The 26,085-nt window shown below is 37.1% G+C and overlaps 1 protein-coding gene across 2 annotated transcripts in view; it reads left to right on the forward strand.

Annotated features, from left to right (window-relative positions):
* Positions 1-26,085, forward strand: part of STK3 (serine/threonine kinase 3) — a 275,492-nt gene that overhangs the window by 85,063 nt on the left and 164,344 nt on the right. For both annotated transcript variants that reach the window (XM_032858619.1, XM_032858620.1), the window contains exons 5-6: positions 8,982-9,146; positions 9,650-9,817. In XM_032858619.1, the coding sequence (XP_032714510.1) occupies positions 8,982-9,146; positions 9,650-9,817 (333 nt within the window). The remainder of the gene's footprint in view (positions 1-8,981; positions 9,147-9,649; positions 9,818-26,085) is intronic.

Here is a 26,085-nt window from a genome sequence, read left to right on the forward strand (position 1 = left end):
TTTTTTATTCAGAGTCTAATTTTAATGCCAATTCCACTTTCTTCCCTAGTTAATTGCTCTCCACTGTGATCCCATTTCACTTTGAAAAGTGTTTTTTTATAATAGTTTGTGAGTTTTTAAGTCTGTCTTTCATGCTAGATTAGAGCCAAATAAGGGTAGGTTAAAGATTTTTTAAATTCAATGTAGAGCAGGTGCTCAATAAAGTGTTTTTCAGTGCCTGAATGTTATCTAGGGCTTTTTGGAAAATACTTGTACATTCTTAGATCACTTTCACACATGCTTTATATTCTTCCTGTCTGCCACACATGTGCTCTTATCCTCAGCAACATTGTGATCCATATGGGATAATTTTATAATTGATACCTCATTGTTTTAATTTGCTTTTCTTTGATAATTACTGAAGTTTAATATTTTCTGTGTATGTTAACAGCTTTTTTTAAGTTTTTGTATATTTGTGAATTGTATATTTATTTCTTTGCCTATTTATTTGTTAGGTTTTATTGTTTTTCTGAAGGAAGGATTTATGTGAGCTCTTTATGTTCTAAATCTATACACTAAATATCTTACTACATTTTCTGTATTTTTCTGTTTTCTAAGCTTATAATTTTTTTTAAAGATTTTATTTATTTATTTGAGAGAGAGAGAGAGAGCACAAGCAGGGGGAGGGGCAGAGGGAGAAGCAGGCTCCCTGCTGAGCAAGGAGCCCAGTATGGGACTCTATCCCCGGACCTGGGATCATGACCTGCACTGAAGGCAGACAGATGCTTAACCTACTGAGCAGACCAGGGGTCCTGCTTATAGTTTTTATGTAGACAAAGCTAGCAAATTCACATAGTTTTTTTGTTTCCTTTCTTTGATGAGAAACTATTCTTTTCTGCCTACTGATTTGATACTTTGATTTTCTTCTATTTTTATTTATGTCATTTAAAAATGTTTACATTGTTGATCTGTAGGTTTGTTTTAATGGTATTAAGCACATATTTTCTTTTTTTAAAAAAGATTTTATTTATTTATTTGACAGAGAGACACAGTGAGAGAGGGAACAGAGGCAGGGAGAGGGGGAAGAGGGAGAAGTAGGATCCCCGCTGAGCAGGGGGCCCAGATTTGGGGTTCAGTCCCAGGACCCTGGGATCATGACCTGAACCTAAACTAAGGCAGATGCTTAACAACTGAGCCACCCAGGTGCCCCTAAGCATATATTTTCAATAAAATACTCATGAAGTCACTTATGGTGTCCTCAGTTAAGAATACTTTTCAAGCCAAGTGAGAGTGCTTATTTGCAGAATTTAACAACAATATACTTGTTTTGTTTGACTGGCACACCATTTAAAATAATCTGCATTTGAATGCTGGGATGAGGCAGGCATTCTGCCCTAATACTCAGCTTTACTGCTTGTTTATGTCTGATAACTGTTCTTAATTTAACCACTGGTATTATGGCTGGCGACTCTTTTGATTAGACATTGCCTTTACTAATTGTCAGATATTTTGAATATCATCCTTGGAGCAAGCCTTGCAACTCTGTGTTTTCTTATATTGAGACCAATTCATATATGCATGTTTGTGTAAGCTGGAAGACGTGGGCTTTGCCAGTTAATATTTGTATGATATTTGACAGACCACTTTATTTCTTTGAATTTGTTTCCTCATCTAAAAAAGGGATGATGTGTTTCAGTTTACTTCACCGAGTTGTTATGAGACTCATAAAATACTCCTTATAACCATGAAGTAGTATAAAAATTTAAGATAGCACTATATCTCTGTTCTAGAAAATGTTACTGTTTATTGTTGTTTAAATGAATTTATTGAGGGATAGAAACCTTTCATTTCATAATTGAGTTAAAAGTCTTAATGTGTAGATACCTTGTTCGAGCTTTAGTATTCAAATGGAGTGTTAAAATAGTACTGTATCACAGATAATTTTAAGATGTATCCGTGTACTAATATGAATGATTGGATATTGTGTCATTTTTTTATTAGGGCAAGATATGAGGTGACCCCTGAAGTGAGGGGAAGAGTTAATTACAAAGAGAGAAAAGCATAATGAAAGAGGGACTTTATAAACTTTACACATTTGCTTCAGGTGTTCCCTCTCCACTTTTAATCATCTGGGGCCAAATACAGGCCTTGCCCTTGGTATTCTTAAAAGCTTCATAAGGACTGAGACTGTCTGTATCCTCACCGTCAACATGTAGCACCTTTTTTTTTTTTTTTTTTTAAGATTTCATTTATTTATTTGACAGATCACAAGTAGGCAGAGAGGCAGACAGAGAGAGAGGAGGAAGCAGGCTCCCTGCTGAGCAGAGAGCCCGATGCGGGGCTCATTCCCAGGACCCTGAGGTCATGACTTGAGCCAAAGGCAGAGGCTTAACCCACTGAGCCACCCAGGCGCCCCAACATGTAGCACCTTTAACAGAATCTGTATTGAGAGAGTCAGTGACGTAGATATTTGTCAAAAGAATAAAAAAATGGATGTCCAAATTAGTGTGAATTTATTTCTGTTACAACTGTTATGAAGATCTTTTGTAAATGTAGAATCATAGAATTGGAATGAACCTTTGAAATCATCTAGGAAAGCTAGACAGTTCATGAATCAGTGTAATATCTTTGGCAAATCTTTAGTCTTGCTGTGGATTTGTCTAGTGGCAAATTTTTTACAGCACTAAGTCAGATCTTGAGACTTTGAAGTATACCAAGTCTATTTAATCCTGAACTTTCTCTAGTATAGCTCTGTAATACAGGGCACAGATGCAGAGGTAACAAGTGAAAGAGTAAATGAAGGATTAATGACTTGTTGGTTGGAAATAATGGAATGTTAAGAGGATGAAAATTGAAGTCTAGGTAACTGAAAAGGTCGGTATTGAAGTAATTAAACATAACACAGTTTTATAGACTGGTGTTGCTTTTGTTGCACCCCCATGTTCTTTAATTTTTATACCAGGAGTGGGGGGAGGGAAAAAACCCGGGCGCTCAGGACAGCACCACCACCTTGCACACCTTCTGTACTGGTGCATCGCGGTGGCCCTTAACAGCACTCCTGTCTCCCACTCTCCCACCTTGGCTGTAAACCGCTAATTTAGGTGGTATCGCTTCTCTTTTCATAACTGCTGTATCTATTCACTTATTATTTATGAAGTGCTACCTATAGCCAGGCAGAGTTCCAAGCATTGTGGGTAATCAGTGAACAGAACAAAGATCCCTGCCCTTGTGGACCCTTTCTCAGTGCGGTGTTGTCCGACAGAAACATGAAATGAGCCACAAATGTAATTTAAAATTTCCTGGTAGCTGCATTAAAAAAAGAAAAGTGATAGGTGAAATTAACTTTTCACCTCAGTGGCTTAATAAGCCTCTGCCTTCAGCTGAGGTCATGATCTCTGGGTCCTGGGATCCAGCCCTACCTACATCAGGGCTCTCTGCTCTCTGCTCAGCAGAGAGCCTGCTTCCCCTCCCCCCTCCACCTGCCTCTCTGCTTACTTATGATCTCTCTCCCTCTGTCATATAAATAAGTAAAATCTTTAAATATATATATATATATATATAATATATTAGTATATAGCACCAATATTCTATTAAATAATATATCTAATACTTATGTTAAACATTAATACATTTTATAATAATATTAATATATAAATATCATTTAAAGGTATAATCAGTTCAAAAATTATTAATGAGGTACTTTATCTTCTCTTCTTAGTACTAAGCTTTGAACTTTGGTGTATATTTTGGATTTATAAGCTAACTCATTTTGGGCTAGCTCTGTTTCACATGCTCGGGAGCTACTGTATTGGGCAGTGCAACTTTAGAACATAGTGTCTTCTTCCTATGGACCATCAAGTCAGACCATCTGGTCTAAGGCAGAGAACAAGTTCCTCATAGGACTAGAATTTTCAGATAATCCAGGCTCCTTACCCATGGTGTGAAGCCTTGTGTGATCCGGCTCCCATGTGTCTCCCAGATCTCATCTGGAGCTAGTGTTTTCCTGACTCACTATACTTGAGCTTTCTTTCTTGAACTCAAATATGAGAGGCTTTTTTCTGAATCATGTTTTTTTTTTTTTTAATCTTGTTTCCTTTGTGTAGAATGTCATGTTCCCAGATAGCCAATTACATGGTTAGCTCTCTCGTGTCATTTAAGACTCCAGCAAAAATGGCTGTCAGTCCTTCTTTGATGGCTTTTCATTCTTGGTCAGTAGCTTTCTGTTTTATTGTCCTGATAGCAGTCATTACTGTTTTCTTGCCTTGCCCTATTTTCTATTACATTATCATCAAGTTGTCCCTTCTTTGTAGAATATACGCTCCATGAGGGAAAATACACTTCTCGTTTTATTCACTGTTGTATCCCCAGCAACTGGGGTAATTCCTGCCATGTAGTTGATGCTTGATAAATATTTATTGAATGAATAAAAGGCATTCTGGATCAGGGATCTTGTACTAGAGTGGATTTATCAGGTAAGTCAGATCCTTACATTACCACTGAGGAGTGTAGGATTAAGAAATGGTTTAGTCTTGGGGTCTTTTAATTTGGAAAGGATTAAGGGAAGTTGGCACCTCAGAGGTTAGGAGAAGGAAGTCTGGGTTGTTAGTTTGTTTCTTTTTTCCCTTCCTCCTTCTTTCTTCCTTTTTAAGTTCCTTCTTTCCCCTCCCCTCCCCTCCCCTCCCCTCCACCTTTCCTTCTCCTTCTTTCTTTTATAAAGAAAGCAGACTTATCCAAAGCCAGCACATTATTCAAGTACAAATAAACATGTACAATACATTTATGACAAAATATATTAAGGTTACGTGTAAATATAAACCACCTTCCAATTTGTTTAGGAATTTTAACATGGTTAGGATTTTGTTTTTTTTTTAATGGAGATGAAATTCACACAACATAAAATTAGCCATTTTAAAGTGAACAATTCAGTGGTTCGAGTGATTCACCACATATAATCACCACCTCTAATTTCAAAATATTTTCATCACCCCAAACCGATTAAGCAGTTAGTTGTACCTTGTTTTCCCCATCCTGCTTCAGCTCCTGGCAACCACCAGTCTGCTTTCTTTCTCTAAGGATTTATCTATTGTGAATATTTCATATAAATGTGTGCTTTTGTTCTGGCTTCTTTTACTTACGTTTTTGAAGTCCATCCACATTGTAGCATGTGTCAGTGCTTTATTCTTTTTTATGGCTGAATAGTATTCCGCTGTATGTTTATACCATATATTATTTATCCATTCATCATTTTTTGGGGGGGTTACTTACATATTTGAGAGAGAGACAGAGGGAGAGGGAGCATGATGGTATGAGGTAGGGATTCACCTTCATTTTTTGGCATGTGAATGTGCAGTTGTCCTAATGTTGTTTATTTCCCATTTTTTAAGATTTTATTCATTCATTTGAGAGACAGAGATCACAAGTAGGTGGAGAGGCAGGCAGAGAGAGAGGAGGAAGCAGGCTTCCCGCTGAGCAGAGAGCCCGATGCAGGGCTCAATCCCAGGACCCTGAGACCATGACCTGAGCTGAAGACAGAGGCTTTAACCCACTGAGCCATCCAGGCACCCCTCCCCAATGTTGTTTCTTTTTTCTTTCCTTTTTTTTAAGATTTTATTTATTTATTTGACAGACAGAAATCACAAGTAGGCAGAGAGGCAGGCAGAGAGAAGGGGGAGGAAGCAGGCTCCCCGCTGATCAGAGAGCCTGATGTGGGGCTCGATCCCAGGACCCTGAGATCATGACCTGAGCCGAAGGCAGAGGCTTAACCAACTGAGCCACCCAGGCGCCCCATCCCAATGTTGTTTCTTTTTCTTTTCTTTTTTTTTTTTTAAGATTTTTTTATTTATTTGACAGAGAGAGAGAGATCACAAGTAGGCAGAGAGACAGGCAGAGAGAGAGGAGAAGCAGGCTCCCTGCCAAGCAGACAGCCCGATGCGGGACTCGATCCCAGGACCCTGAGATCATGACCTGAGTCAAAGGCAGAGGCTTAACCCACTGAGCCACCCAGGTGCCCCCCAGTGTTGTTTCTTAATGAGACTTGAGCCACTGTGGCATTGGTGGCAGTTGAAACAAACGTCTTCCAGTAATCACTTTCACATTCTACAGTCTTAAAGCAGTTTTTTGTTTGTTTCTTTTTTAAAAAAGATTTATTTATTTATTTTAGAGACAGAGATGCATGTCAGGGGTGGGAGGGGCAGAGGAAGGGGGAGAGTGAGTCTTAAGGAGACTACACGCTGAGTACAGAGCCTAACACTGGGCTTGATCTCACAATCATGAGATCACAACCTGAGTCAAAACCAAGAGTTGAACACTCATCTGTGCCACCCACATGCCCCTTCATAGTCTTTATATATGTGTGTCTGTTTAAATATATATGAATAATTATTCAAGTGTAATTAACATAGTGTTATATTAGTTTCAGGTATGCAATATAATGATTCAACAATTCTCTACATTTCTCAGTGATCAAGATAAGTGTACTGTTAATCCCCTTTACCTATTTCACTGATCCCCACCCAGCTCCCTTCTTAGAACCACCAGTTTGTTCTCTATATTTAAGAATCTGTTTCATTTGTCTCTTTTTTCCTTTGCTTGTTCATTTGTTTCTTAAATTCCAGAGATGAGTAATTACTCATAATGGTATTTGTCTTTCTCTGACTTATTTTACTTAGCATTATGCCCTTTAAGTCCATCCATGTTGTTGCAGTTGACAAGATTTCATTCTTTTTTTTTTAATGGTTGAATAATATTCTTGTGTGTGTGAGAGAGAGAGAGAGAGCAAGAGAGAGAGAATGTGTAGATGAATGGACACTTGATGCTGCAATAAACATAGGGGTGCATATATCTTTTTGAATTAGTGTTTTCATTTTCTTTGGGTAAATATGCAGGATTGGAAGTACTGTATCATGATAATTCTATTTTTAATTTTTTAGAAGACCTGTCATACTGTTTTTCACAGTGGCTGTAACAGTTTGCATTCCCACCAACAGTATATCAGGGTTCCTTTTACTTCACATCATACCAATGCTTGTTGTTTTTTGTGTTTTTGATTTAGCCATTCTGACAGGTATAAAGTGATAATCTCATTGTGGTTTTAATTTGCATTTCCCTGATGATGAGTGATGTTGAACATCTTTTCATATGTCTGTTAGCCATCTGTATGTCTTTGGAAAAATATCTATTGAGCTGCTCTGCCCATTTTTAATTGGATTATTTGGGTTTGTGTGTGTGTGTGTGTGTGTGTGTGTGTGTTGAGTTGTATAAGTTCTTTATATATTTTGGATATTAACCCCTTATTGGATGTATCTTTTGCAAATATATTTTCCCATCAGTAGTTTGCCTTTTTGTTTTTTTGATGGCTCCTTTTCCGTGTGAAACCTTTTTATTTTGATGTGTCCCAATAGTTGAGTTTTGCTTTTGTTTCCCTTGCCAGAGGAGATATATTTAGGAAAATGTTTCTATGGCTGATGTCAAAGAAGTTACTGCCTGAGTTTTCTTCCAGTAATTTTATGGTTTCAGGTCTCACATTTAGGTCTTTAATCCATTTTGAGTTTATTTTTATATATGGTGTAAGAAAGTGGTTCAGTTTCATTCTTTTGCATGAAACTGTCCAGTTTTTCTAGCACCATTTGTTGAAAAGACTGTCTCTTTCCCATTGTGTATTCCTGAGTTCTTGGTTGTAGATTAATTGACCATAAACATTTAGGTTTATTGCTGAGCTTTGTGTTCTGTTCCATTGATACATATGTCTATTTTTACACCAGTACCATATTGTTTTACTATTTTGATTACTACAGCTTTGTAGTATATATATATATATTATTTTTAATTTACACTGTATCTTTCTATTATCCCCTTGTTGGGTATTTAAACTAACTAACTTTCTTTCTTTCTTTCTCCTTCTCTTACAGAAGAACTTTGCCCTTCCGTCAGCTTATCTTAGGGTTATATTTGCTTGTGGTCCTTAGAGCAAAAGTAGATGTACTATTAGGAACTTCTAATATCACTTGGGTATATTTAAAAGCTAAGAGGGTGCTTTCAATAAAAATAGAGGCTTTCATAGATGGCACTTGAACAAGGTTTGTCAAGAGAGGCAGTATACAATAGTGGTTAAAAGCATAGATTATAAGAAGACAGAATTCACATCTTGGTTCCATCTTGTTTGTGAACAGAGGAATTTACTAAACCTCTGAGCAGTAACTTTCTCATTTGACAGATGGTGGTAATAATAGTATCTCACTTGTAGGGTTGTCTTCAGGATAAATGAGATAATGCATGCAAAATGATTAGCACAAGGGCTGGCACAGATAACAGTCTCTCTATTTCCATAGCTACTAAGAATGTTTCCTTTCCTTCTTCTCACTTTGGCTGCTTTTCTCCCTCCTCCCCCTTTTCCTTCCCCTGACAACCTTTGTTTGTGTTTCCATTTTCCTAGTCTTTCTCTGGAATTTTCATTTTTGAGTTTTCATTCTCAGGGCCAGCAATCCAGGATTTGGGTGGGTTAGGATGACCTGGCCAGAAGAGAAGTGGTATGGGCATAATCGCTTCATGCAGGAGACTCTTGGCAAGCCATCCTTGTTTCCTTTCCTTTGTGTAAAACTTTTGAATTTCATTTTCATCAAGAATTAGTGAAATCTCAGGGAAGAATGTCTGAATTTACTTTCAGGATGGATAGCTGTGATGTTACCTCAGCGTCAGAAGATGTGGGAAATAGTGATTTTGGGGGGTCGTGTTGATTCTTGGGATGGGTTATGTGCTTTAGGAATGACATTGATAATTTTAAAGAAAGAAGTTTAACACTGAATTTTTTTTTAAATCAGTAAAATGTGTCATAAGAGTGACACATAATATTTGTGAGGAAAAAGAAGTTCTCAGTTTGTTATCTTTTTAGCCTTTTCCTAGAGGTTTAGTGGTCATTAGAAAGAAATGTTTGCTACCAGAGCTCTTTTGTTAAGAGTTTATCTAGCATGGTTTTTCAATCTAGTTTTAAATCTATTTCTTTCCAGTTAACAGAAGATGAAATTGCAACTATTCTTAAATCTACTCTGAAAGGACTAGAATATTTGCACTTTATGCGAAAAATACACAGAGATATAAAAGCTGGAAATATTCTCCTCAATACAGAAGGACATGCAAAATTGGCTGATTTCGGAGTGGCTGGTCAGTTAACAGTAAGTGTAATAATTTTGGACCTACTTGTGGGCTGTATGTCCAGGTTTGTGACTGAATGTTGATAACCTTTTGGAGGAGGTGATAGGAAGAAATACATAACTACATTGTTCTTGGAGAGAAGGAGACATAATTTCGTATTATTTATTATTTTTATTTACAATTTAAGAGACATTAAATGAATATGAAAAAATGTTATTGAAATGCTTAAGTGTTTAAAAAAGAAAGCTGTCTTGATCCATTTCTGTAGCTTTTATTGTTACAGTACTATTTTTAATGACTATCTTTAATGAAGATAGTGGAGATAAGTTACTTGTGGGCTCTTGCTTTTTACGGAATTCAGAATTCTGAAATAGGTCATCAGTTGGGTTGTAGGAAAATAGTCAATATTTTATATAATCTGTAGTATTTGAGGGTTTCACTGTACAGTTTAATGAATATGTTGGCAAACAGAGTCCCTTAGTGTTTTTGTAGTATTATTTATGTCAGTGTAATGTTTTTGCAGGATACAATGGCAAAACGCAATACAGTGATAGGAACTCCGTTTTGGATGGCTCCTGAGGTAATTCAAGAAATAGGCTATAACTGTGTGGCTGACATCTGGTCTCTTGGCATTACGTCTATAGAAATGGCTGAAGGAAAACCTCCTTATGCTGATATACATCCCATGAGGGTAAGAAAATGATGGTTTGCTAAAAACGTTGATGTTATGTAAGTTGCAGTTTTGTAATGTCAGTGTAAATAAATAAAGTAAATTAAATAAGTTGATTTGAACTTAGGTTCTGTGCAAAAAAATAATAAAATTATCTGTCAGAGGTTAGTGATGTTAACTTTTTTCCTCCCACATCCTCAATTATGAGAAAAGAAGTGAAGGCTGTATTTCTCTTTATAGTCACTGTTTTTCTCCCCCCAAAATATACCTGTAAAATTTCCCCTTGCTTTTCAATAGAAGAAAGGATTGGTAAAGTCACTGTATTCTTCAGTTTATCCATCGTTTTCTCAGTGTGGCTGTAGAGGCCTTGGGAAAAAAATCAATTCTCACTTTTCTACCCACTTTGTAAATTCTACCTTTCTGTGTTTTCGTTTTCCTTTTTTTCTTCTCTCATCCGAAGCTAATATTTTAAAAGCCTGACTTCTAACATTGGTACATACCAGTAGGCAAATTAATTCTATTTCTTTAGTTGGTGCTTAGTGAGAAAATCAAATTTGCATTTTGAACACTATCATACACTTCTACGAAATCCTTTTTCCAGAATGACGTTTTTGAGTTTGAAGTATGTGCCTTACATATTCAAGTCTAACTGCCTCTCCTTCAGAGTTTGTGATGATACAGTTTTTAGGTTTCGTAGTATGTGAATCTCAATTCATCATAGATAAGGACATCTGTCTTTGTGAACTTATTGCCCTCTAGTGGCTAGAGCCACCTCAAGAAGAAAAGAGAATTCAGAGAGGAGAGCAAGCAAGCAAGCCAGCGAGCCAGGGGGTGTGTGTGTGTGTGTGTAGAAGAGAAGATGGTGTTAGGGTGACTGGAGAAATGTGTGAAGTAAATTTGGGAGGAAGGAGAATGCAGTATTTTGGAACATCCGAAGAAGAATAAATTGGAATTCTTTCTGATAATGCTGTTGTGGATTGAATTTCAGTAATACAAGTAATGATGTACTCTACTGAAAATATTCAAAAATCTGCCTGCCACTTCAAGGAGAATTCCAAGTTATACAATTGAGTATAATATGTATCATCTTCCTTGTGTATATAAATTCTTTTTGCTAAAGTGAAAAATAACAATGGCATGAAATTTTTGTTTGCAAAATCACATGAAAAATCTTAATGTCAGCATAAAACCAGCAACACAAATTCTTATTTCTTCTCTGATTATTACTTAGCTTTGGTATTTTTAGTTATAATATTTTAAGGTGATCCTCAAACTAGGTGTATTTGAATTTGAATTAGTGAGGTTAACTGAATTATCCAAGGCATCGTAGCCAAGTGCCAGAGCCGGAATTTAACCCAGGACTTAGATTATTACTCTTCTGCTTCCTCCTTGTGTTAGATCTTATTTTTCCAACCACATAGATCAACATATTAAATTTGACCCTGAGGTAGTCTCTCAGGTAGTCAAGAATTGTAGTATGTGGTTCCCAACTTTCAGAATCTTAAAATATCACTTGACAGTTTAAATTCACACATATGAAGTAATAAAAATATACTTGAAGATAGTATTTTTCTTTAAAATTCTATCTATCAATTATCTATCTACCTCTCTAGCAGCATCTTTCTATCTCACTCTTTTTTCCCAGCCTAAATCCTACTCATTCAAGTCTCAGGTCAGATATTATTTCTACATAGAGTTTTCCTTGGTAGCCACCACCTAAGTAAATTTCTTTTTTAAAGATTTTATTTACTTATTTATTTAGTGAGCAGGAGGGGGAAGCAACAGAGGGAGATGGAGAGAAGCTTAAGTCTGCTGAGTCTGTGGTGAGCGCAGAGCCCAATGTGGGGCTCGATCTCTTGACCCTGAGATCATAACCTGAGCCAAAATCAAAAGTCAGACACTTAGCCGACTGAGCATTCCAGGGGCCCCTAAGTAAATTTCTTTCTTTCCTCCCAACTTGTGTATAGGCAATTCTTAGCCCTGCAATTCTTTGGGCAGTTTATCAAGTGTTGCCTTCTGCATTTCCAAATACAGTAAAGTTTTAAGTTGCTGTTTAAATTATGTTATCAGGGGCGCCTGTGTGGTTCAGTTGTTAAGTGTCTGCCTTCAGCTCAGGTCATAATCTCACGGTCCTGGGAAGGAGCTCCACGTCTGACTCTCTGCTCAGCGGGAAGCCTGCTTCTCCCTCTCTTCTCCTTGCTTATGTTCCCTCTCTCGCTGTGTCTCTCTCTGTCAAATAAATAAATAAAATCTTTTAAAAAATTTATAAAAAAATAAATTATGTTACCATTATTTTTCCTTTCTCATGTTTGTGAACTGCTTTATACAAAGTCGAGTATGAACTGCAAGTATTGGGAAACTCTTGAGGTCATGTGACATGTTATACAATTTTCTCTTGAAAGCTCAGATTTTATCATTGGCAACAAATATGATGGTGTTCCTTGGAAAGGCAGAGTCACTTGGTTCATTTTTGAGAGAATGTCAATCAAATGCCCATGTCAGAATAACTACAGTTTTTCTGACAGTCATTCCTTCAAGTGAAAGTGCTGTTCCTTGAAAAACGAGGTGCAGCTTGGTCAGCTGGCTGTTCAGTCACACAGGTGCTTTTCCTTGAGATAATCCTTGCTGTTCTGTGTGCAGGGCATGTGCTTTGTGTGTGTTTCTCATTTTATCATAGAGAATGTTAAAAAGATACGCATTCCAGGGTGGACTTTTAATAAAATTAATTATATTTCCTGCTTCAGCAAGGCTTACATTCATTTGGCGGGTGGTTAGATGGGAGGATAAAAAAAAGGGCTGTCCAAGAGAGAAAAAAAGGGAGTTGAGGACGCGGCTAAAGGGAGGACTGTGTTGTCGGCAGGGGCAATTCTTTGCTCTAGCCCTGCTCTAGCCCTGCTCTAGCCCTGCTCTAGCCCTGCTCTAGCCCTGCTCGGCAGTGGAGCGCACTATTCTGGCCTTGATCTCGGGACTGGGTTTAAATGAATGTCTCCGAACGACAGGGCTACGACGCATTGAAGGATGCTGTCGAGAGACTTGTTTGGCGGTTACCAAGGGGGTATAGCCTGGAAAGAAAGGAGAGGCTATAAGGAATGGAAGATCAGGGAGCTAGGAGAGCAGTCTTCCTTCTTGCTGCATAGCAGTTACCTGGAAAGCTTTGAAAAACATTGTGGTGACAGAGCCCTCCCCCAGACCAGTGATTTCAGAATCTCAGTGTTTTCAGTGAGGTTAAAGAGCCCATGGAGTGGTAGTAAAGGTATGACGGTATATCCCAGGGATGAGCTGGGAGTATGTGAAACTCTGATTAGTGAGTGAAATAGTGAAGTTTTCTTTTTTAGTTTAAATAATTTTCTTACTTTAACCACTCTGTGATATAAATATTTCAATCTCCATTTTAGTGAGTGGATTGGGTGAAATGGATATTTAAAGAATTATGTTTTCCACAACTTGGAAGTGGCAGAACTGAGTTAGGAACTTGTGCTAGTCCATTTCTTGTCTTGACAAAAAAGAAATCTCTTTTGTGTTTATATGTCAACTGTATGTAAGTGAAGGAGTGGCTAGCAAAATAAAAATTTGCAGGCATTTTAATCTCATAATTTTAATTATTAATTTAAAGTACAAACCTAAATTTTTCTGTTGGGAGAAATATGGACAATTTTTTTTTTTTTTTTTTTTTTAAGAGAGAGAGCACGTGTATGCATGAGTTGGCAAGGGGAAAGGGGCAGAGGGAGAGAGCGAAATAGAGAGAGAATCTTAACAGTCTTCACACCCAGCGTGGAGCCCAGTGCAGGACTTGAGCTCATAACCCTGAGATCATGACCTGAGCTGAAATCAAAGTCGAACGCTTAACTGACTAAGCCACTAAGGCACCCCAATATGGTAGAATTTTTTATGTTCCACTCATTTTTTTGGTGGTTGGGGGGGAAGAGTATACCTTATGAGATAACCGATAGTTTACAAAGTTGTCACAGTGGAATGAAGATAGGAATGATGGAAAGACCAGTATAACAGATGGAAGTAAAGAATGCTAGTTTTTTTTTTTTTTTTAATATTTTATTTATTTATTTCGCAGAGAGAGACACAGTGAGAGAGGGAACACAGCAGGGACAGTGGGAGAGGGAGAAGCAGGCTTCCTGCTGAGCGGATAGCCCGATGTGGGCCTCGATCCCAGGACCCTGGGATCATGACCTGAGCCGAAGGCAGATGCTTAATGACTGAGCCCTCCCCCAGGAGTCCCAAGAATGCTAGTTTTTTTAAAGTAAAGGGTATTATATAATTTACTGCATATAGATGGCTATCTGGAAGAGGAGGCTAAGTTAAGATGTGGTGGGCCAGCTTCCCTAGCCTGCCTTTTTACATTCTAATCCTTCTGAAATTCTCTTTGGCCAGTGTTACAAGGTTGTAGCCCTTCTGGCCATGCCTACCCTCTAGATGTATGTAAGAGAAACAGCCCCAGAACAAGGAAGCTGACTCCTAGACTGAGTTTCCTAGTCATATTCTCAGATATACTTCTTCTTGTATGGCCAGGCTTCAGGCCTGCTCCAGACCTATGTTTTGCTTAGACCAGCGAGAATTAGGGTCAAGAAGAAATGCATCAGGCTTGGATAATTTAGAATGGGGTTGCTCCTGCCTAAATAGTTACAAATTAGTATTGTGAATTTCACTGACAAGCTTTTTGTTGGACATATACTTTGAGTGTCATTAGAAAATGAAAGTGATTATATTGGAACTTGGCAGTGAATTGAAAATGGGTCTTTCGAAAGTGTTAAGGCTGAAGTCATTTGTTTTAGTTTATCATTTATCAAAGATTGATACTTTGTTTAATCATTCCTCAGAGAGAGTAAGAGGTATTTGGAATATAGATATTCAAGGAGGAATTTCCTAATAAAAAGAGCTATTAAAAACACTCGATTTGTTTGATGGCAAGGGATAAAAAATTTTATAGTTTTTTATAGCTTTCTCTCTCTCTTTTTTTTAAGAGAAACTTGTGGTGTGTGCAAACTATATCTTTGCTGTGGTGAGAGTAATAATTATCTGTCTAGTAAAAGGCAATCATGAAATACACATTAAAACATGTAAAGCTTTGTGAACAGGAGAGGGATGAAAATGTGCTTATAAATTTACATACAGCTAATAGATTAAAATAGATTAAGGAGTAATGACAAAAAGATTAAGGAATAATGACAAATTGAAGTAAGTCTGCTCAAAATGTTAAAAGAAACAAGTTTTATCAAAACCCAATTTATTTTAAATGGTTAAATATAAGGTACTGAATTAATTTTGGTCAGTTAAATATAACTAAATATAATATGTAACATATAATATAAATATAATTTTGAAGTCAGTTAGCCACGCACTTTTTTAGAGATCTGCCTGTTTCTCAGCCCTGTAGGAAATAAAATTACCAAAAAAAAAAAAAAAAAATCAGGAAATGAGTGAATAGTATCATTTTTCTAAGTATCTATCCCTGTCCCTGCCATCAAACCCAGACACATTCTTTCTTAGCACTAAGACCGTACTGATTCTTTTATTTATTTATATATTTTAAAAAGATTTTTATTTTTATTATTTATTTGTCAGAGGTAGAGAGAGGAAGAACGAGCAAAAGCAGGGGGAGCGGTAGGCAGAGGGAGAAGCTGGCTTCCTGCTCAGCAAGAAGCCTCATGAGGGACCTGATCCCAGGACTTTAGGATTATGACCTGAGTGGAAGGCAGATGCTTAACTGCTTAATTGCTTAACCTACTGAGCCACCCCGGCGTCCCCCCTATTGATTCTTTTGAAAACAGTTTTTGTTCAGTTTTCTTTTATTTTACAAGCTTTTGTGTTTGATTACACATTGCCTGGTGTGGTGGAAGGGATAAGGACAGAAGTGTTTGAGTCAGAATAAGGACTGTTCAAGACAGCCAGCACTGTGACGGATTGTTTGGCATCAGCTGAAGGAAAGAAAATAAAAATGAGACTAAGAATTTCACTTCTGAACAATATAATATGAATGTTTATTGCCTTTTAAAAATAAGATGTTGAAATATATTGTATATTTTGGGAAGATTTATGTCAAATGTGACTTGAGACGATTGGAGACATGTAAGTGGCAATTTTCTGGAAATTCAAGTTCTATACAGCTTGACAATCTCTGTTTAAGAGTAAATTAGGAGTTCCTTTAAACTAAAAAAAAATCTCTGTCTGTCTGTCTTTATATGTCCTCACATCACTTACTTATGAAGAAAAGAACCCTGTAGATATTTTCAACATGGAAAAGGTATTTTTGATGAGTGTTTTTGAAAGTGATGTTATCTTTCTTTCCTGAAGAACTTTTTCCTTAACCTTGCTGTTTTTTCCAGCTAGCCTCTTCACCCCCATCCCTTTGGGGGAAACAATGCATTTTAATAAGTGAAATAAATGCTTCAGTACATGCAAAGTAAACACAGGCATTAGAAAAAAAAAATCACTCTTTGTACTGCATATTAAAAAAGTAAAACACACAGTAGCTTTCCCCTATCTCAAATCACATGGTGCTGCTCCTTTCACAACCAAATGTATTCCTAATCCAACAAGGCATTATATCCGTGTCTAAGGAGTGAAAATTGAGTTATCCATTTTTTTATCAACTAAAACTGAATCAATGACCTCCTTCCTGCCCAGTTAAGGATAAGATTTGGTTGAGAAATCCTGGAAGACTGGGCTTGAGTAGAGGTGGTAGTGGAGTGATATCACAGTCAATGTAGTTACATGTCTTCCAGCTCCTTGTCCCTACTCTGTATGGCTTGGTAGACACCTGGCCTGTCTTAGTGTGTGTGCATGCAGTGCCTCTTGGAAGATTCCTCACAGGCATTTAACATGTAGGACAATAGACAAGTATCTTTAGTTTGTCTGGGGGTGGATGAGGGGATGTGGGGGTATTAATTCGCAGAATTAATATTCACTTGTAGGAACATCCTGGATGAAAGCCTCTGTCTACAAGCCTAAGATTACAGGGTACTACCTTCTCTGCGGTCTGCCCTATGGACATGCTGGCCCAAATTCCCCATTCACTGGGCCAAGAGCCTGTAGGCAAACCTCATACTTACCCTCCCCTGAATGGGGTGGGAGGGCAGGTGGCTTCAGCACTTTGCCCTCAGCTCTCGTGTTCGTGGGCCTCATGTGGGGCCAGGGACTGCTATGGCTTAGTGGTGAAGCCCAGATCATCTTTTTCTCTTGGGTTTCATAGATAAATTTCGGCTTGAATGACATCTTCTCTGATTATAAGGTCCACTTCCTTACTTTTTATCTTTTTACCTCCATAATAGATTCTTAGGGCTGTCGTAACAATTACCACAAATTTGGTAGCTTTAAGCAACAGAAATTTATACTCTTACAGTTCTGGAGGCCAGAGGTCTGAAATCAAGGTGTTGACAGGATTGCAGTCCCTCCTGAAGCTCTAATGGAGAGTCCATTCTCTGCCTCTTCTGGCTTTTGGTAGCTTCTGGCAATCCTTGACATTCCTTGGATTGTAGCTGCATTATTCCATCTTGGTCTACATCTTCACATTACCTTCTCCTCAAATTTCCCTCTGCCTTTCTCTTAAAAGGACACTTGTCATTGGTTTTAGGGACCACATGGATAATCCAGGGTGATACCCTCCTTTCAAGATCCTTGACTTAATTACATCTGCAAAGACCCTTCTTTTCCTCAAATGAGTTCACATTCAGAAGTTCTGGGGATTAGGACATGGCTACAACTTTTGGGAGGCTACCTTTGAGCCATTATACCTTCCATAATCTATTTTGTCCTTCTAAATTGATGGCACGTGATGTGATGAGCACTAGATGTTATACACAACTGATGAATCATAGAGCCCTATATCTGAAACTAATGATGTACTATATATTGGCTAATTGAATTTAAATTAAAAAATAAATTATCTACAGTTTAAGATTAATAGTGACTAATATTAGGACATATCTCTGCCTTTATGTCCTCATTTTTTAATTGTGGTAAGATGTGCAGAACATAAAATCTGTCATTTAAACCATTTTTAAGTAAACAGTTAAGTGGCATTCACTCACATTGTTGTGCAACCATCACACTGTTTGCAGAAATTTTTATCATCCCAATCTGAAACTGTGCCCATTAAACAATAATTCTTTGTTATCTCCTCCCCACATTTTGTCACCATCATTCCACTTTTAGTCTGTATGAGTTTGACTGTTCTAAGAACCTCCTATAAGTGGAATCATACAATATTTGTCCTTTGTGTCTGACTTCTTTCACTTGGCATAATGTTTTAGAGGTTCATTCATGTTGTACCATATGTCAGAATTTCTTTTCTTTTTAAAGCTGAATAATATCCTATTGTACGTGTATACCTTACTTTGTTTATCTGCTCATCCATTGACTGACACTTGGGTTGTTTCCCCATTTTGGTTATTATGTATATTGCTATTGTGAACATGGATATACACTTATTTCTCCAAGACTCTGATTTTTTTTTTTTTAAATAAGATTTAATTTCTTTATTCTAGAGAGAGAGAGAGCTCAGGGGGAAGAGCAGAGGGAGAGGTATAAGCAGACTCCACACTGAGCTTGGAGCCTGACATGGGACTTGATCTCAGGACCCAGAGATCATGACCTGAGCCGAAACCAAGAGTTGGGCACTTAACTGACTGAGCCACTGAGGTCCCCTGAGACTCTGCTTTTAATTCTAATGGGTGTATACCCAGAACTGGGATTGCTGGATCATATTGCTTATATACAGTTTTGGGGGGAACCTCCATACTGTTTTTTCACAGTAGCTGTACCATACCACCAGCCACATACATGGTTCCAGAGTCTCCACATTCTTCCCAAAACTTATTTTATGTCTTTTTGGTAGTAGTCATCCTGGTGGGTGTGAACGGTTACCTCATTATAGTTTTGATTTGCATTTCCCAAACAACCAGTGACGTTGAGCATCTCTCCATTGGTATGTCTTTGAAGAATTGTCTATTAATTGGGTTGGTTTTTTTGTTGTTGTTGAGTTTCTTTTCTCATTTTTGTTGACTTTTCTCTAGTATTAATCTGCGTTTTTCTATTTGCTGATTTAGATCTCCTGGTCCTTTGATTTTATACTGCCTCTGTTTATTATAGTTCCAGCTGTCCCCCATCATTCTTGGCACCCCAAGCCCAATACTCTAAGTCCCTTTGTAATTCTCCCTTTATAATTAGTCCATTGGGAGGTCTTTGAGTCAAAATGTTTTTCACTTCCTGTTTATATGCCAGTGACTTACTAGTCTACAAGTAGAGGATTGTTTATTTGTATTTAATTATATATTACTTTGCTTTATGCAGTAGGTATGTTCTGAAGAAGTTGTGTAAATATTTAATAGCTGCCAATCAGCATTTAAAATCTCTGGTTTTGGGGCGCCTGGGTGGCTCAGTGGGTTAAGCCTCTGCCTTCGGCTCAGGTCATGATCTCAGGGTCCTGGGATCGAGCCCCGCATCGGGCTCTCTGCTCAGCGGGAAGCTTGCTTCCCTTCCTCTCTCTCTGCCTGCCTTTCTGCCTACTTGTGATCTCTCTCTGTCAAATAAATAAGTAAAATCTTTAAAATCTCTGTTTTTTTTTTAAATAATTTTTAATGACTCCTTTAGTAATGAGAGTAACACTTTTCAAATTTATCTGCCTTGTAATTGCGTATATTTTTTATGATGGGACATACCCATTTTAGCAGTGATACAAAATTTAATTGTTAATATTAACGTATTTTTGATTTGGTATTAATCTTAAAATATAAGAGGTGCTTGTTCTAATGTGGAGACAGGGAATTCAATTTTTGGACCAGCTGGAGAGTATATCCGCTATACTACATTGTTTATATTGTGTCAGAGAAACTAAATGTTGTCTAAGTGTGGGTGTTTGTTTTTTGAAGAAAAGTACCTTGGGATTTTCTTCCTGTATTCTTTTATTTCTATTCTCTTTTCCTCTTTTTCCTTCTACAGATATTTAGTGCACATTTATCACTTACTGGTTGGACTTTGAGGATGTAGTGGTAAACAGCAGAGGCATGTTTCTTATTCTCTTGGAACTTCTGGTCTAGTGGAACTAGCATTCTAATGTTAGAATTATTTAGCTTTCTGGGGTGGTAGGAGAGGGGGAAGTAGATAATTATATTCAGTTTAGAGTTTAAGACCACACACTGTAATAACTTTATTCACTTACATATATGGATATTACAAATTATATAGGATCGTGTAACTATAAGAGTTTTATTGTCATTACATACATTGCTTGCTTTTCTCCTTTGAACTCATCCTCATCTTCCTGTTTTTCTCACTGTTGCCTTTACTTCCTTTGACTGTTCTCTGTCCCTGACAGTACATGCACTCCACTGCTCACACAGTCCCTCCCACCTCTGCTTTGCTTTTCCCTGCTTTTCTTTTTTTTTCACATTACCTTTCTTCCTCCCTGTCTGTTCCCTACATTTTTCAGAAATAGCCAAGGATCTGGAGGAGTGGGGCAAATTGGATCATTGGAGAATTTCAGTGCTACTTCCAGGACATATGGTTTTTCACTCTATTTGAAAGTTCGAGTTCTTCTGCCCTATGGTTGTATCCATGTGGGAGTACCAGGCATTCCAGCCCCTAAATTGGGGATTAAGGTTTATTACAGTGACACTTTCAACATATTTCTGTCCAGTCAGTTATTATTCTTGAAGAGATGAACAAGCAAGGAGAACAGAATAAACAGATCTCAGCTTTTCTTGGTTAGGCCTGCTGGGATCATCCCTGAGGGCCTCCCAAGGAAGACAGATTCCCACTGTTAATTGACATTTAAATCTTGCTGTTGGTGTTGTGTTGCCAAGTGCTCTGTAAACACGAAGGGTTCAAAGGGCTCGGTAACTGTTGAGGAAGTTTTCCTACTGACATACGAATTACCTGAATATGAATTGTAGTTTTGGGGACATGTTTACATTAAGCGTTGCTTAGAGAAGGAATCATGGAGAAAGACTTATACTAGAAAGAATTATGTGAGAATCCATCTTTTTAAGATTTTTAAAAATTATTTTTATTAACATATAATTATTATTTACCCCAGGGGTACAGGTCTGGGAATCATCAGGCTTACAAAACTCTCTTATGTACTCTCACCATAGCACATACCCTCCAATGTCCATAACCCAACCACCCTCTCCCTACCCCTCCAACCCCCCAGCAACCCTCAGTTTGTTTTGTGAGATTAAGAGTCTCTCATGGTTTGTCTCCTTCCTGGTCCCATTTTATTTCATTTTTTCCTTCCCTACCCCCCACAACCCCCTACCCTGCCTTTCAAATTTAAGATTTTAATATATGATACTGACAAAGGCAGTATCTCTCTGTATTTGTATAGGAGTGTTTACAGGACACAATTTAAATTGATTTACTAATAATTAAAAGATGGCATTTACATTTGACACTTTTCTTTGACTGTGATCCAGAGGATAAAGTGTATTTTGCATTGTGACCCGTTTTGCACATGCATAGGTAAGTACTGGTTTATATAAGGTTTGTTTCAGTTGTGTGGGTCTTCTCTTCTACTTCCACCTTTCATTCAAAAAAAGAATAGGTAGTCCAAATCCATTACATTGGTTTAATGACTCAGAATTGGATTGCAACTTGTATGTATAGAGCAAGAATCACTGTAGCAGATTTTGGATGCCAGATGCTTCCACTGTTGCCACGTAGTAGTGGGTGTGACCTTGTGTTGGAGAGACCTTGTGTTGGGGACTTGTGAATCCTGACGAGTTTTGTTATCTATGATTAGTAGAAATGGACTCTCATCTGTCTACTTTACATTTATTGTGAAGATCAGATAAGATAATGTAAATGAGCAATACGTGTAAAATAGTAAATACTATAGAAATATTAGGTAGCATTATTAAATTAACTTTGAAGTCTCATATTGAGACTCTAAGTTCAAATTCTTGCAGGAGGTGCTGTATAATAATATTTACCAATGTCACTTAAGGAGCTTTGGCTGTGGAAAGGCTCAGACAATCCTGGCTTTATTTTAGGGAATCTAGTAGGGTTGGAGTTATTGGGGGTCTTACACAGTACCCAAAGGAGTTTACTACCAGCCGGGTAGGTTCCAGAAAGCTTTTAAGCCCTTGCCGAGAAGACCTTTGCAGCCTCTACTGGAAACCATGCAAATGTAGGGAGCCCATGAAAGCTGGGGTACATGTGCATCCTCCTTTCTGCCCTCAAGGTAGACTGATGTTTTCTTCTTCATTTTTACTATATACTAGCTCAGTCATGGAAACCATGATTTGTAAGAGCATAGAATGAGCTGCTTTTCTGGGGCAGGGAATTCATATCATCAGTGGACCCCCTGAAATTGCACTTAAATATTGATGTTTGTTCAGATGTGTGTTTTTCTGCTGCAAGTTCATAATTTTTAAGTGACCCAAAAAGGTTCAGAACTGTGGGTCTCAGTAGTAGTATCAGTGCCTCTCAAGCGAGTTTGTTATATTGTATATTTAGGATATGATTTTGTTTACTATTCATCACAACATATCACTGTTCTGTATTTTAATCTGGAGCCAGTAAACAGATCTGTATATGATTCCTCCCCCCACCATAGTCTTTTATTACTAGAAAGGTTTGTTTTAGGTATGTCTAGTTACTGTCCAAATTTCCTCATCACTGACTAAAAAGATATTTTATTTCTCTGAATTCTCATCACCTTTTCAATGACCATCTTGTGGAACTTTTAACTTACTTTGTATTATCATAGCTAGTATGTAATTGTCTTATTCCCCCTACCAGATGTCAGTTTGAAATGCGAGTGTGTTTCATCTTTGTGTGTCTAATTGAACCTAGCAGAATGACTTATACATGAGAGCATCCAATAAATATTTTTGTTGAATATGTGTTCAGTTCCATTTCCTATCTCAAAGGTACTTCTGTGGTGTAAATACTGAAATCTGGCAGGCTCAGATTCTACTTTCTTACAATAATAAATGTACTTATAACTTAGAATCTAAGATTCAGTGAAATAAATTAAAAAATGAAACTAAGTAAATGCTAATCAAATGCAACTTGAAAGACTTATCATTACTTATAGCTTGCCTTAGTAAAAGCACAGTTTATTTATTTAAAATTTAAATTTTAAATTGTAATTTTTTTGGTACTTTAGATCCTGTTTCTTTGTTGAAGGAGATCAGAAGGACTTAACTGAGCACGCTTAGCCTTGGCCTCTGAACAGTAGTTTTGGTTTGCTAATGGGAACGTAATTGCTAAGCCTTATTGAAGACTTATGTCTTAAAAGCAGTCATATAGATATACTGTACAATTATAGTAAGTTTTGTTTTGTTTTGAAACCAGTCAGAGAAACCATTTAGGCTAGACACCTGAGCTAGTATTAATTTTAGAAGACAAAAAATGTAGGGGGGGTGTTTGTGTATGTGTGTGTGTTGGGAGGTTGGGAAATATCTGAAGGGGGGAGGTATTGACTCTGTAATTCAAGTATATAATACTTTAAAAGTTCATATTTTTGGAGAAAATGCTATCTATAGCAAATTTGCTTTCAGAATTATGACTGGACAGACATATTTTTGAAAAATGAAGATAGATAAGCTATAATTGACTTAAAATATATGTTTTTTAGTTAAATTCCTGCAGAATGGAATTCTTCAGCTGTCCTAGAGGATTGATTGCAGATTAGATTTTTATATTAACTCATACTAACTTTGTTTTCATTATAACTTTTACATAAATAGAATCATCTTCATTACATCTGGGATCATTTAAATAGCAGAACTACATGTAGTTGTGCTATATATTGAAAGGTAAGGGATAAATGATCAGAGATAACTTTATAAGCATTGTAGTAAGTGACTTACAAACTGAAGGTCACCATCTTAATTGGAAGGTTTGTGAATCTCTTAAATTCTGTGATCAAATGAGTGATATCAAAGAAAGAAGCAATTTAACATAACAATTGCGGCTTACACTGAGCATATGTTCCTGTTAATAGGTTGCATTATGGTCTTTAAGGACTTGTATGTAGTTAGTACATTTTGGTTCATTTGATACCCACAGTTTTTCTTAATTTTTATTAGTGAGTTGTTACAGTGGTTAACAAGAAATACACAGATTTAAGTTGCAATAGTTTTCCCAGGGTTATATGATCTAACTTCACAAGCTTCCTGGACATATGTAGATGCTTTTCTATTTTGCTTTAGTTATGACATACAATTGATATAGGCAAGCATGAAAGCTTGGGCAAATTTTCATTGCTTTTTCTGGATCTTGCTCGGGTTCTGTGGTATTTATGTAAAGCACAATTTTGTTACTTGGGAATGCATGTTGAAATTATCATGTGCACTATTTTGCTGTAGGCCCGTTGGCACTGCCACAAAGGTAATACACTGCCAGTAGGCCATTTCCTTGTCGGCTGCATTTACAATTTAATAGAAATATTACATGACTTTTTAAACAAGTGTTTTGGCAGGGAGGAAATGGCAGATTCCATACAAACAAGCATAGCTTCCTTTCCTTAACCACACTCCAGCTACTCAAGAAATTGTACTCGGTTTCACGTGTAGGGGTTTGGGGGTAGAATGGGAAGTCAGGTTGAAACTGGAATGACATTGATATTTACTATAAAATAGTTATGTATTTTTAACTGCTGGATTTTATTACTATGTAGTTTCAGTGAGTAGCAACCAATATATTTCTGAATTAGAGCTGAGGTTATTTTTATGTAGTTTACCTGGCTGGGAATGTCTGGTTTTGATTGGTTGAAAAGATCAGGACCACCGGATAGGCTCTAAGATGTTAGTATTGCTTTTTATAGGTTTTTATTGGTGTGGGTTTGCTGTGTAAATTGGGCCTTTATGACATTTGCATAACCACTACTTCTTTCATATCAACTGTGGTTGTGTCCTAAAGATGAATCAGTTTGGGGGTTAGAGAATATTGAAAGAAAATTTGGGAGACTTCTTAGTGCTGATATAAAACAATGGATTCCCCGCACATCTTTTGGTCCATTTATTTTAGTTCTCTGTTATGTGTTTCAAACTTGAAAGGTCACATTTACAATTTTTTAGACTTGCTATTCCATCCTATTTTTTTTTTTAACATACCACTCCACTCTTATTTTATTTAGTTTTTTGGATTTTAAATCCCTTACAGTTTTGGATAAAATGCTGACCTCTTTAATTCTAAAATATTTTATACTTTTGGAAACTGTCTATATCAAAATAAATTAATTAAAAAATTTATAATTTTCAGCACTTATTGTGGCTACCTTCTATATTTTGTGTAGATCCCAGCTCTTTTTCTGTAGGGAAAGAACAGTTTATAGTTAGGCCTTTCCCCTTTTCTTATTGCTTCCTACTTCTTAGCCAGCCTACCCTGGCATCTGTAGTAAGTTACGCCCCTGTGGTGTGGTAGAGACTGGCATTGGGTGTGTTCTTACAGCCATCACAGCATTGGCTTTTGCTATTTTCCATGTTTCAGTTTGTTGGTAATGGACATATGGACATCATATGTTCCACAGAGTACTGTACGAAGCCAATTTGAACTGTTTCCATTTGCCTCAAGTCCAATCATGATATTTATTTTTCCATGGCACTTACCCAGATTATCCATACCTCCTGCTTAGCTTGTGTCACTGCCACCACTGTATTTCTTCTGATTGCCTCCATTTTTTCACAGTATCTAATTGCCTACTCCCTCTTAGCTTTCTTTGCACAGCATTGATTGATGTTTATGGAATACCCAAGATCTTTTAGATAATAGATACTCAGGTGCATAGTAGTACAATATTCACCTTGTTTTTTGTTTAAACATAAGGAAAGTTTTATATGCAGCCTCATTGACTGGAATTGAATATTCTAGTGGAAAATTTAGAAGAGTAACAGTATGGTTTCAGACAATATTGCTTGCTTTTTTTTTCTAATATCAACAGTAACAGCAATATGATCTCCCCAAGTCCCTTTAATATATTAATTCAGGCCATAATTCTATTCCTAAATTTTGAAGGGAAGATCCTAGATGCTTCCTTTTAGGCTTGAGAAAATACAACTATGTTATTGTTTACCATAGCTGTTCTGCAGCTCTCTAGCCCTCTGTAAAGTCATTTTAAGTGTTGATTTTCAGAGTATGAATAAATGAGTTGCTGTCATTCGTGACATTTAGCACACCATTACTGCGACTGGGAAGCTTTGCTTTTTACAGGAGTGCATTTGTTCATTCATTCAGATACTTATTGAACACCTGCCATGTACTGGTGACTGTTCTAGGTGTTGAGGATGTAGCAATAAGAAAAAGATGAGGGACACGTGGGTGGCTCAGTG

This window comes from Lontra canadensis, unplaced genomic scaffold (genome assembly GCF_010015895.1).
Source record: "Lontra canadensis isolate GAN:19392208 unplaced genomic scaffold, GSC_riverotter_1.0 scaffold15, whole genome shotgun sequence".
Taxonomy (NCBI): Eukaryota; Metazoa; Chordata; class Mammalia; order Carnivora; family Mustelidae; genus Lontra; species Lontra canadensis.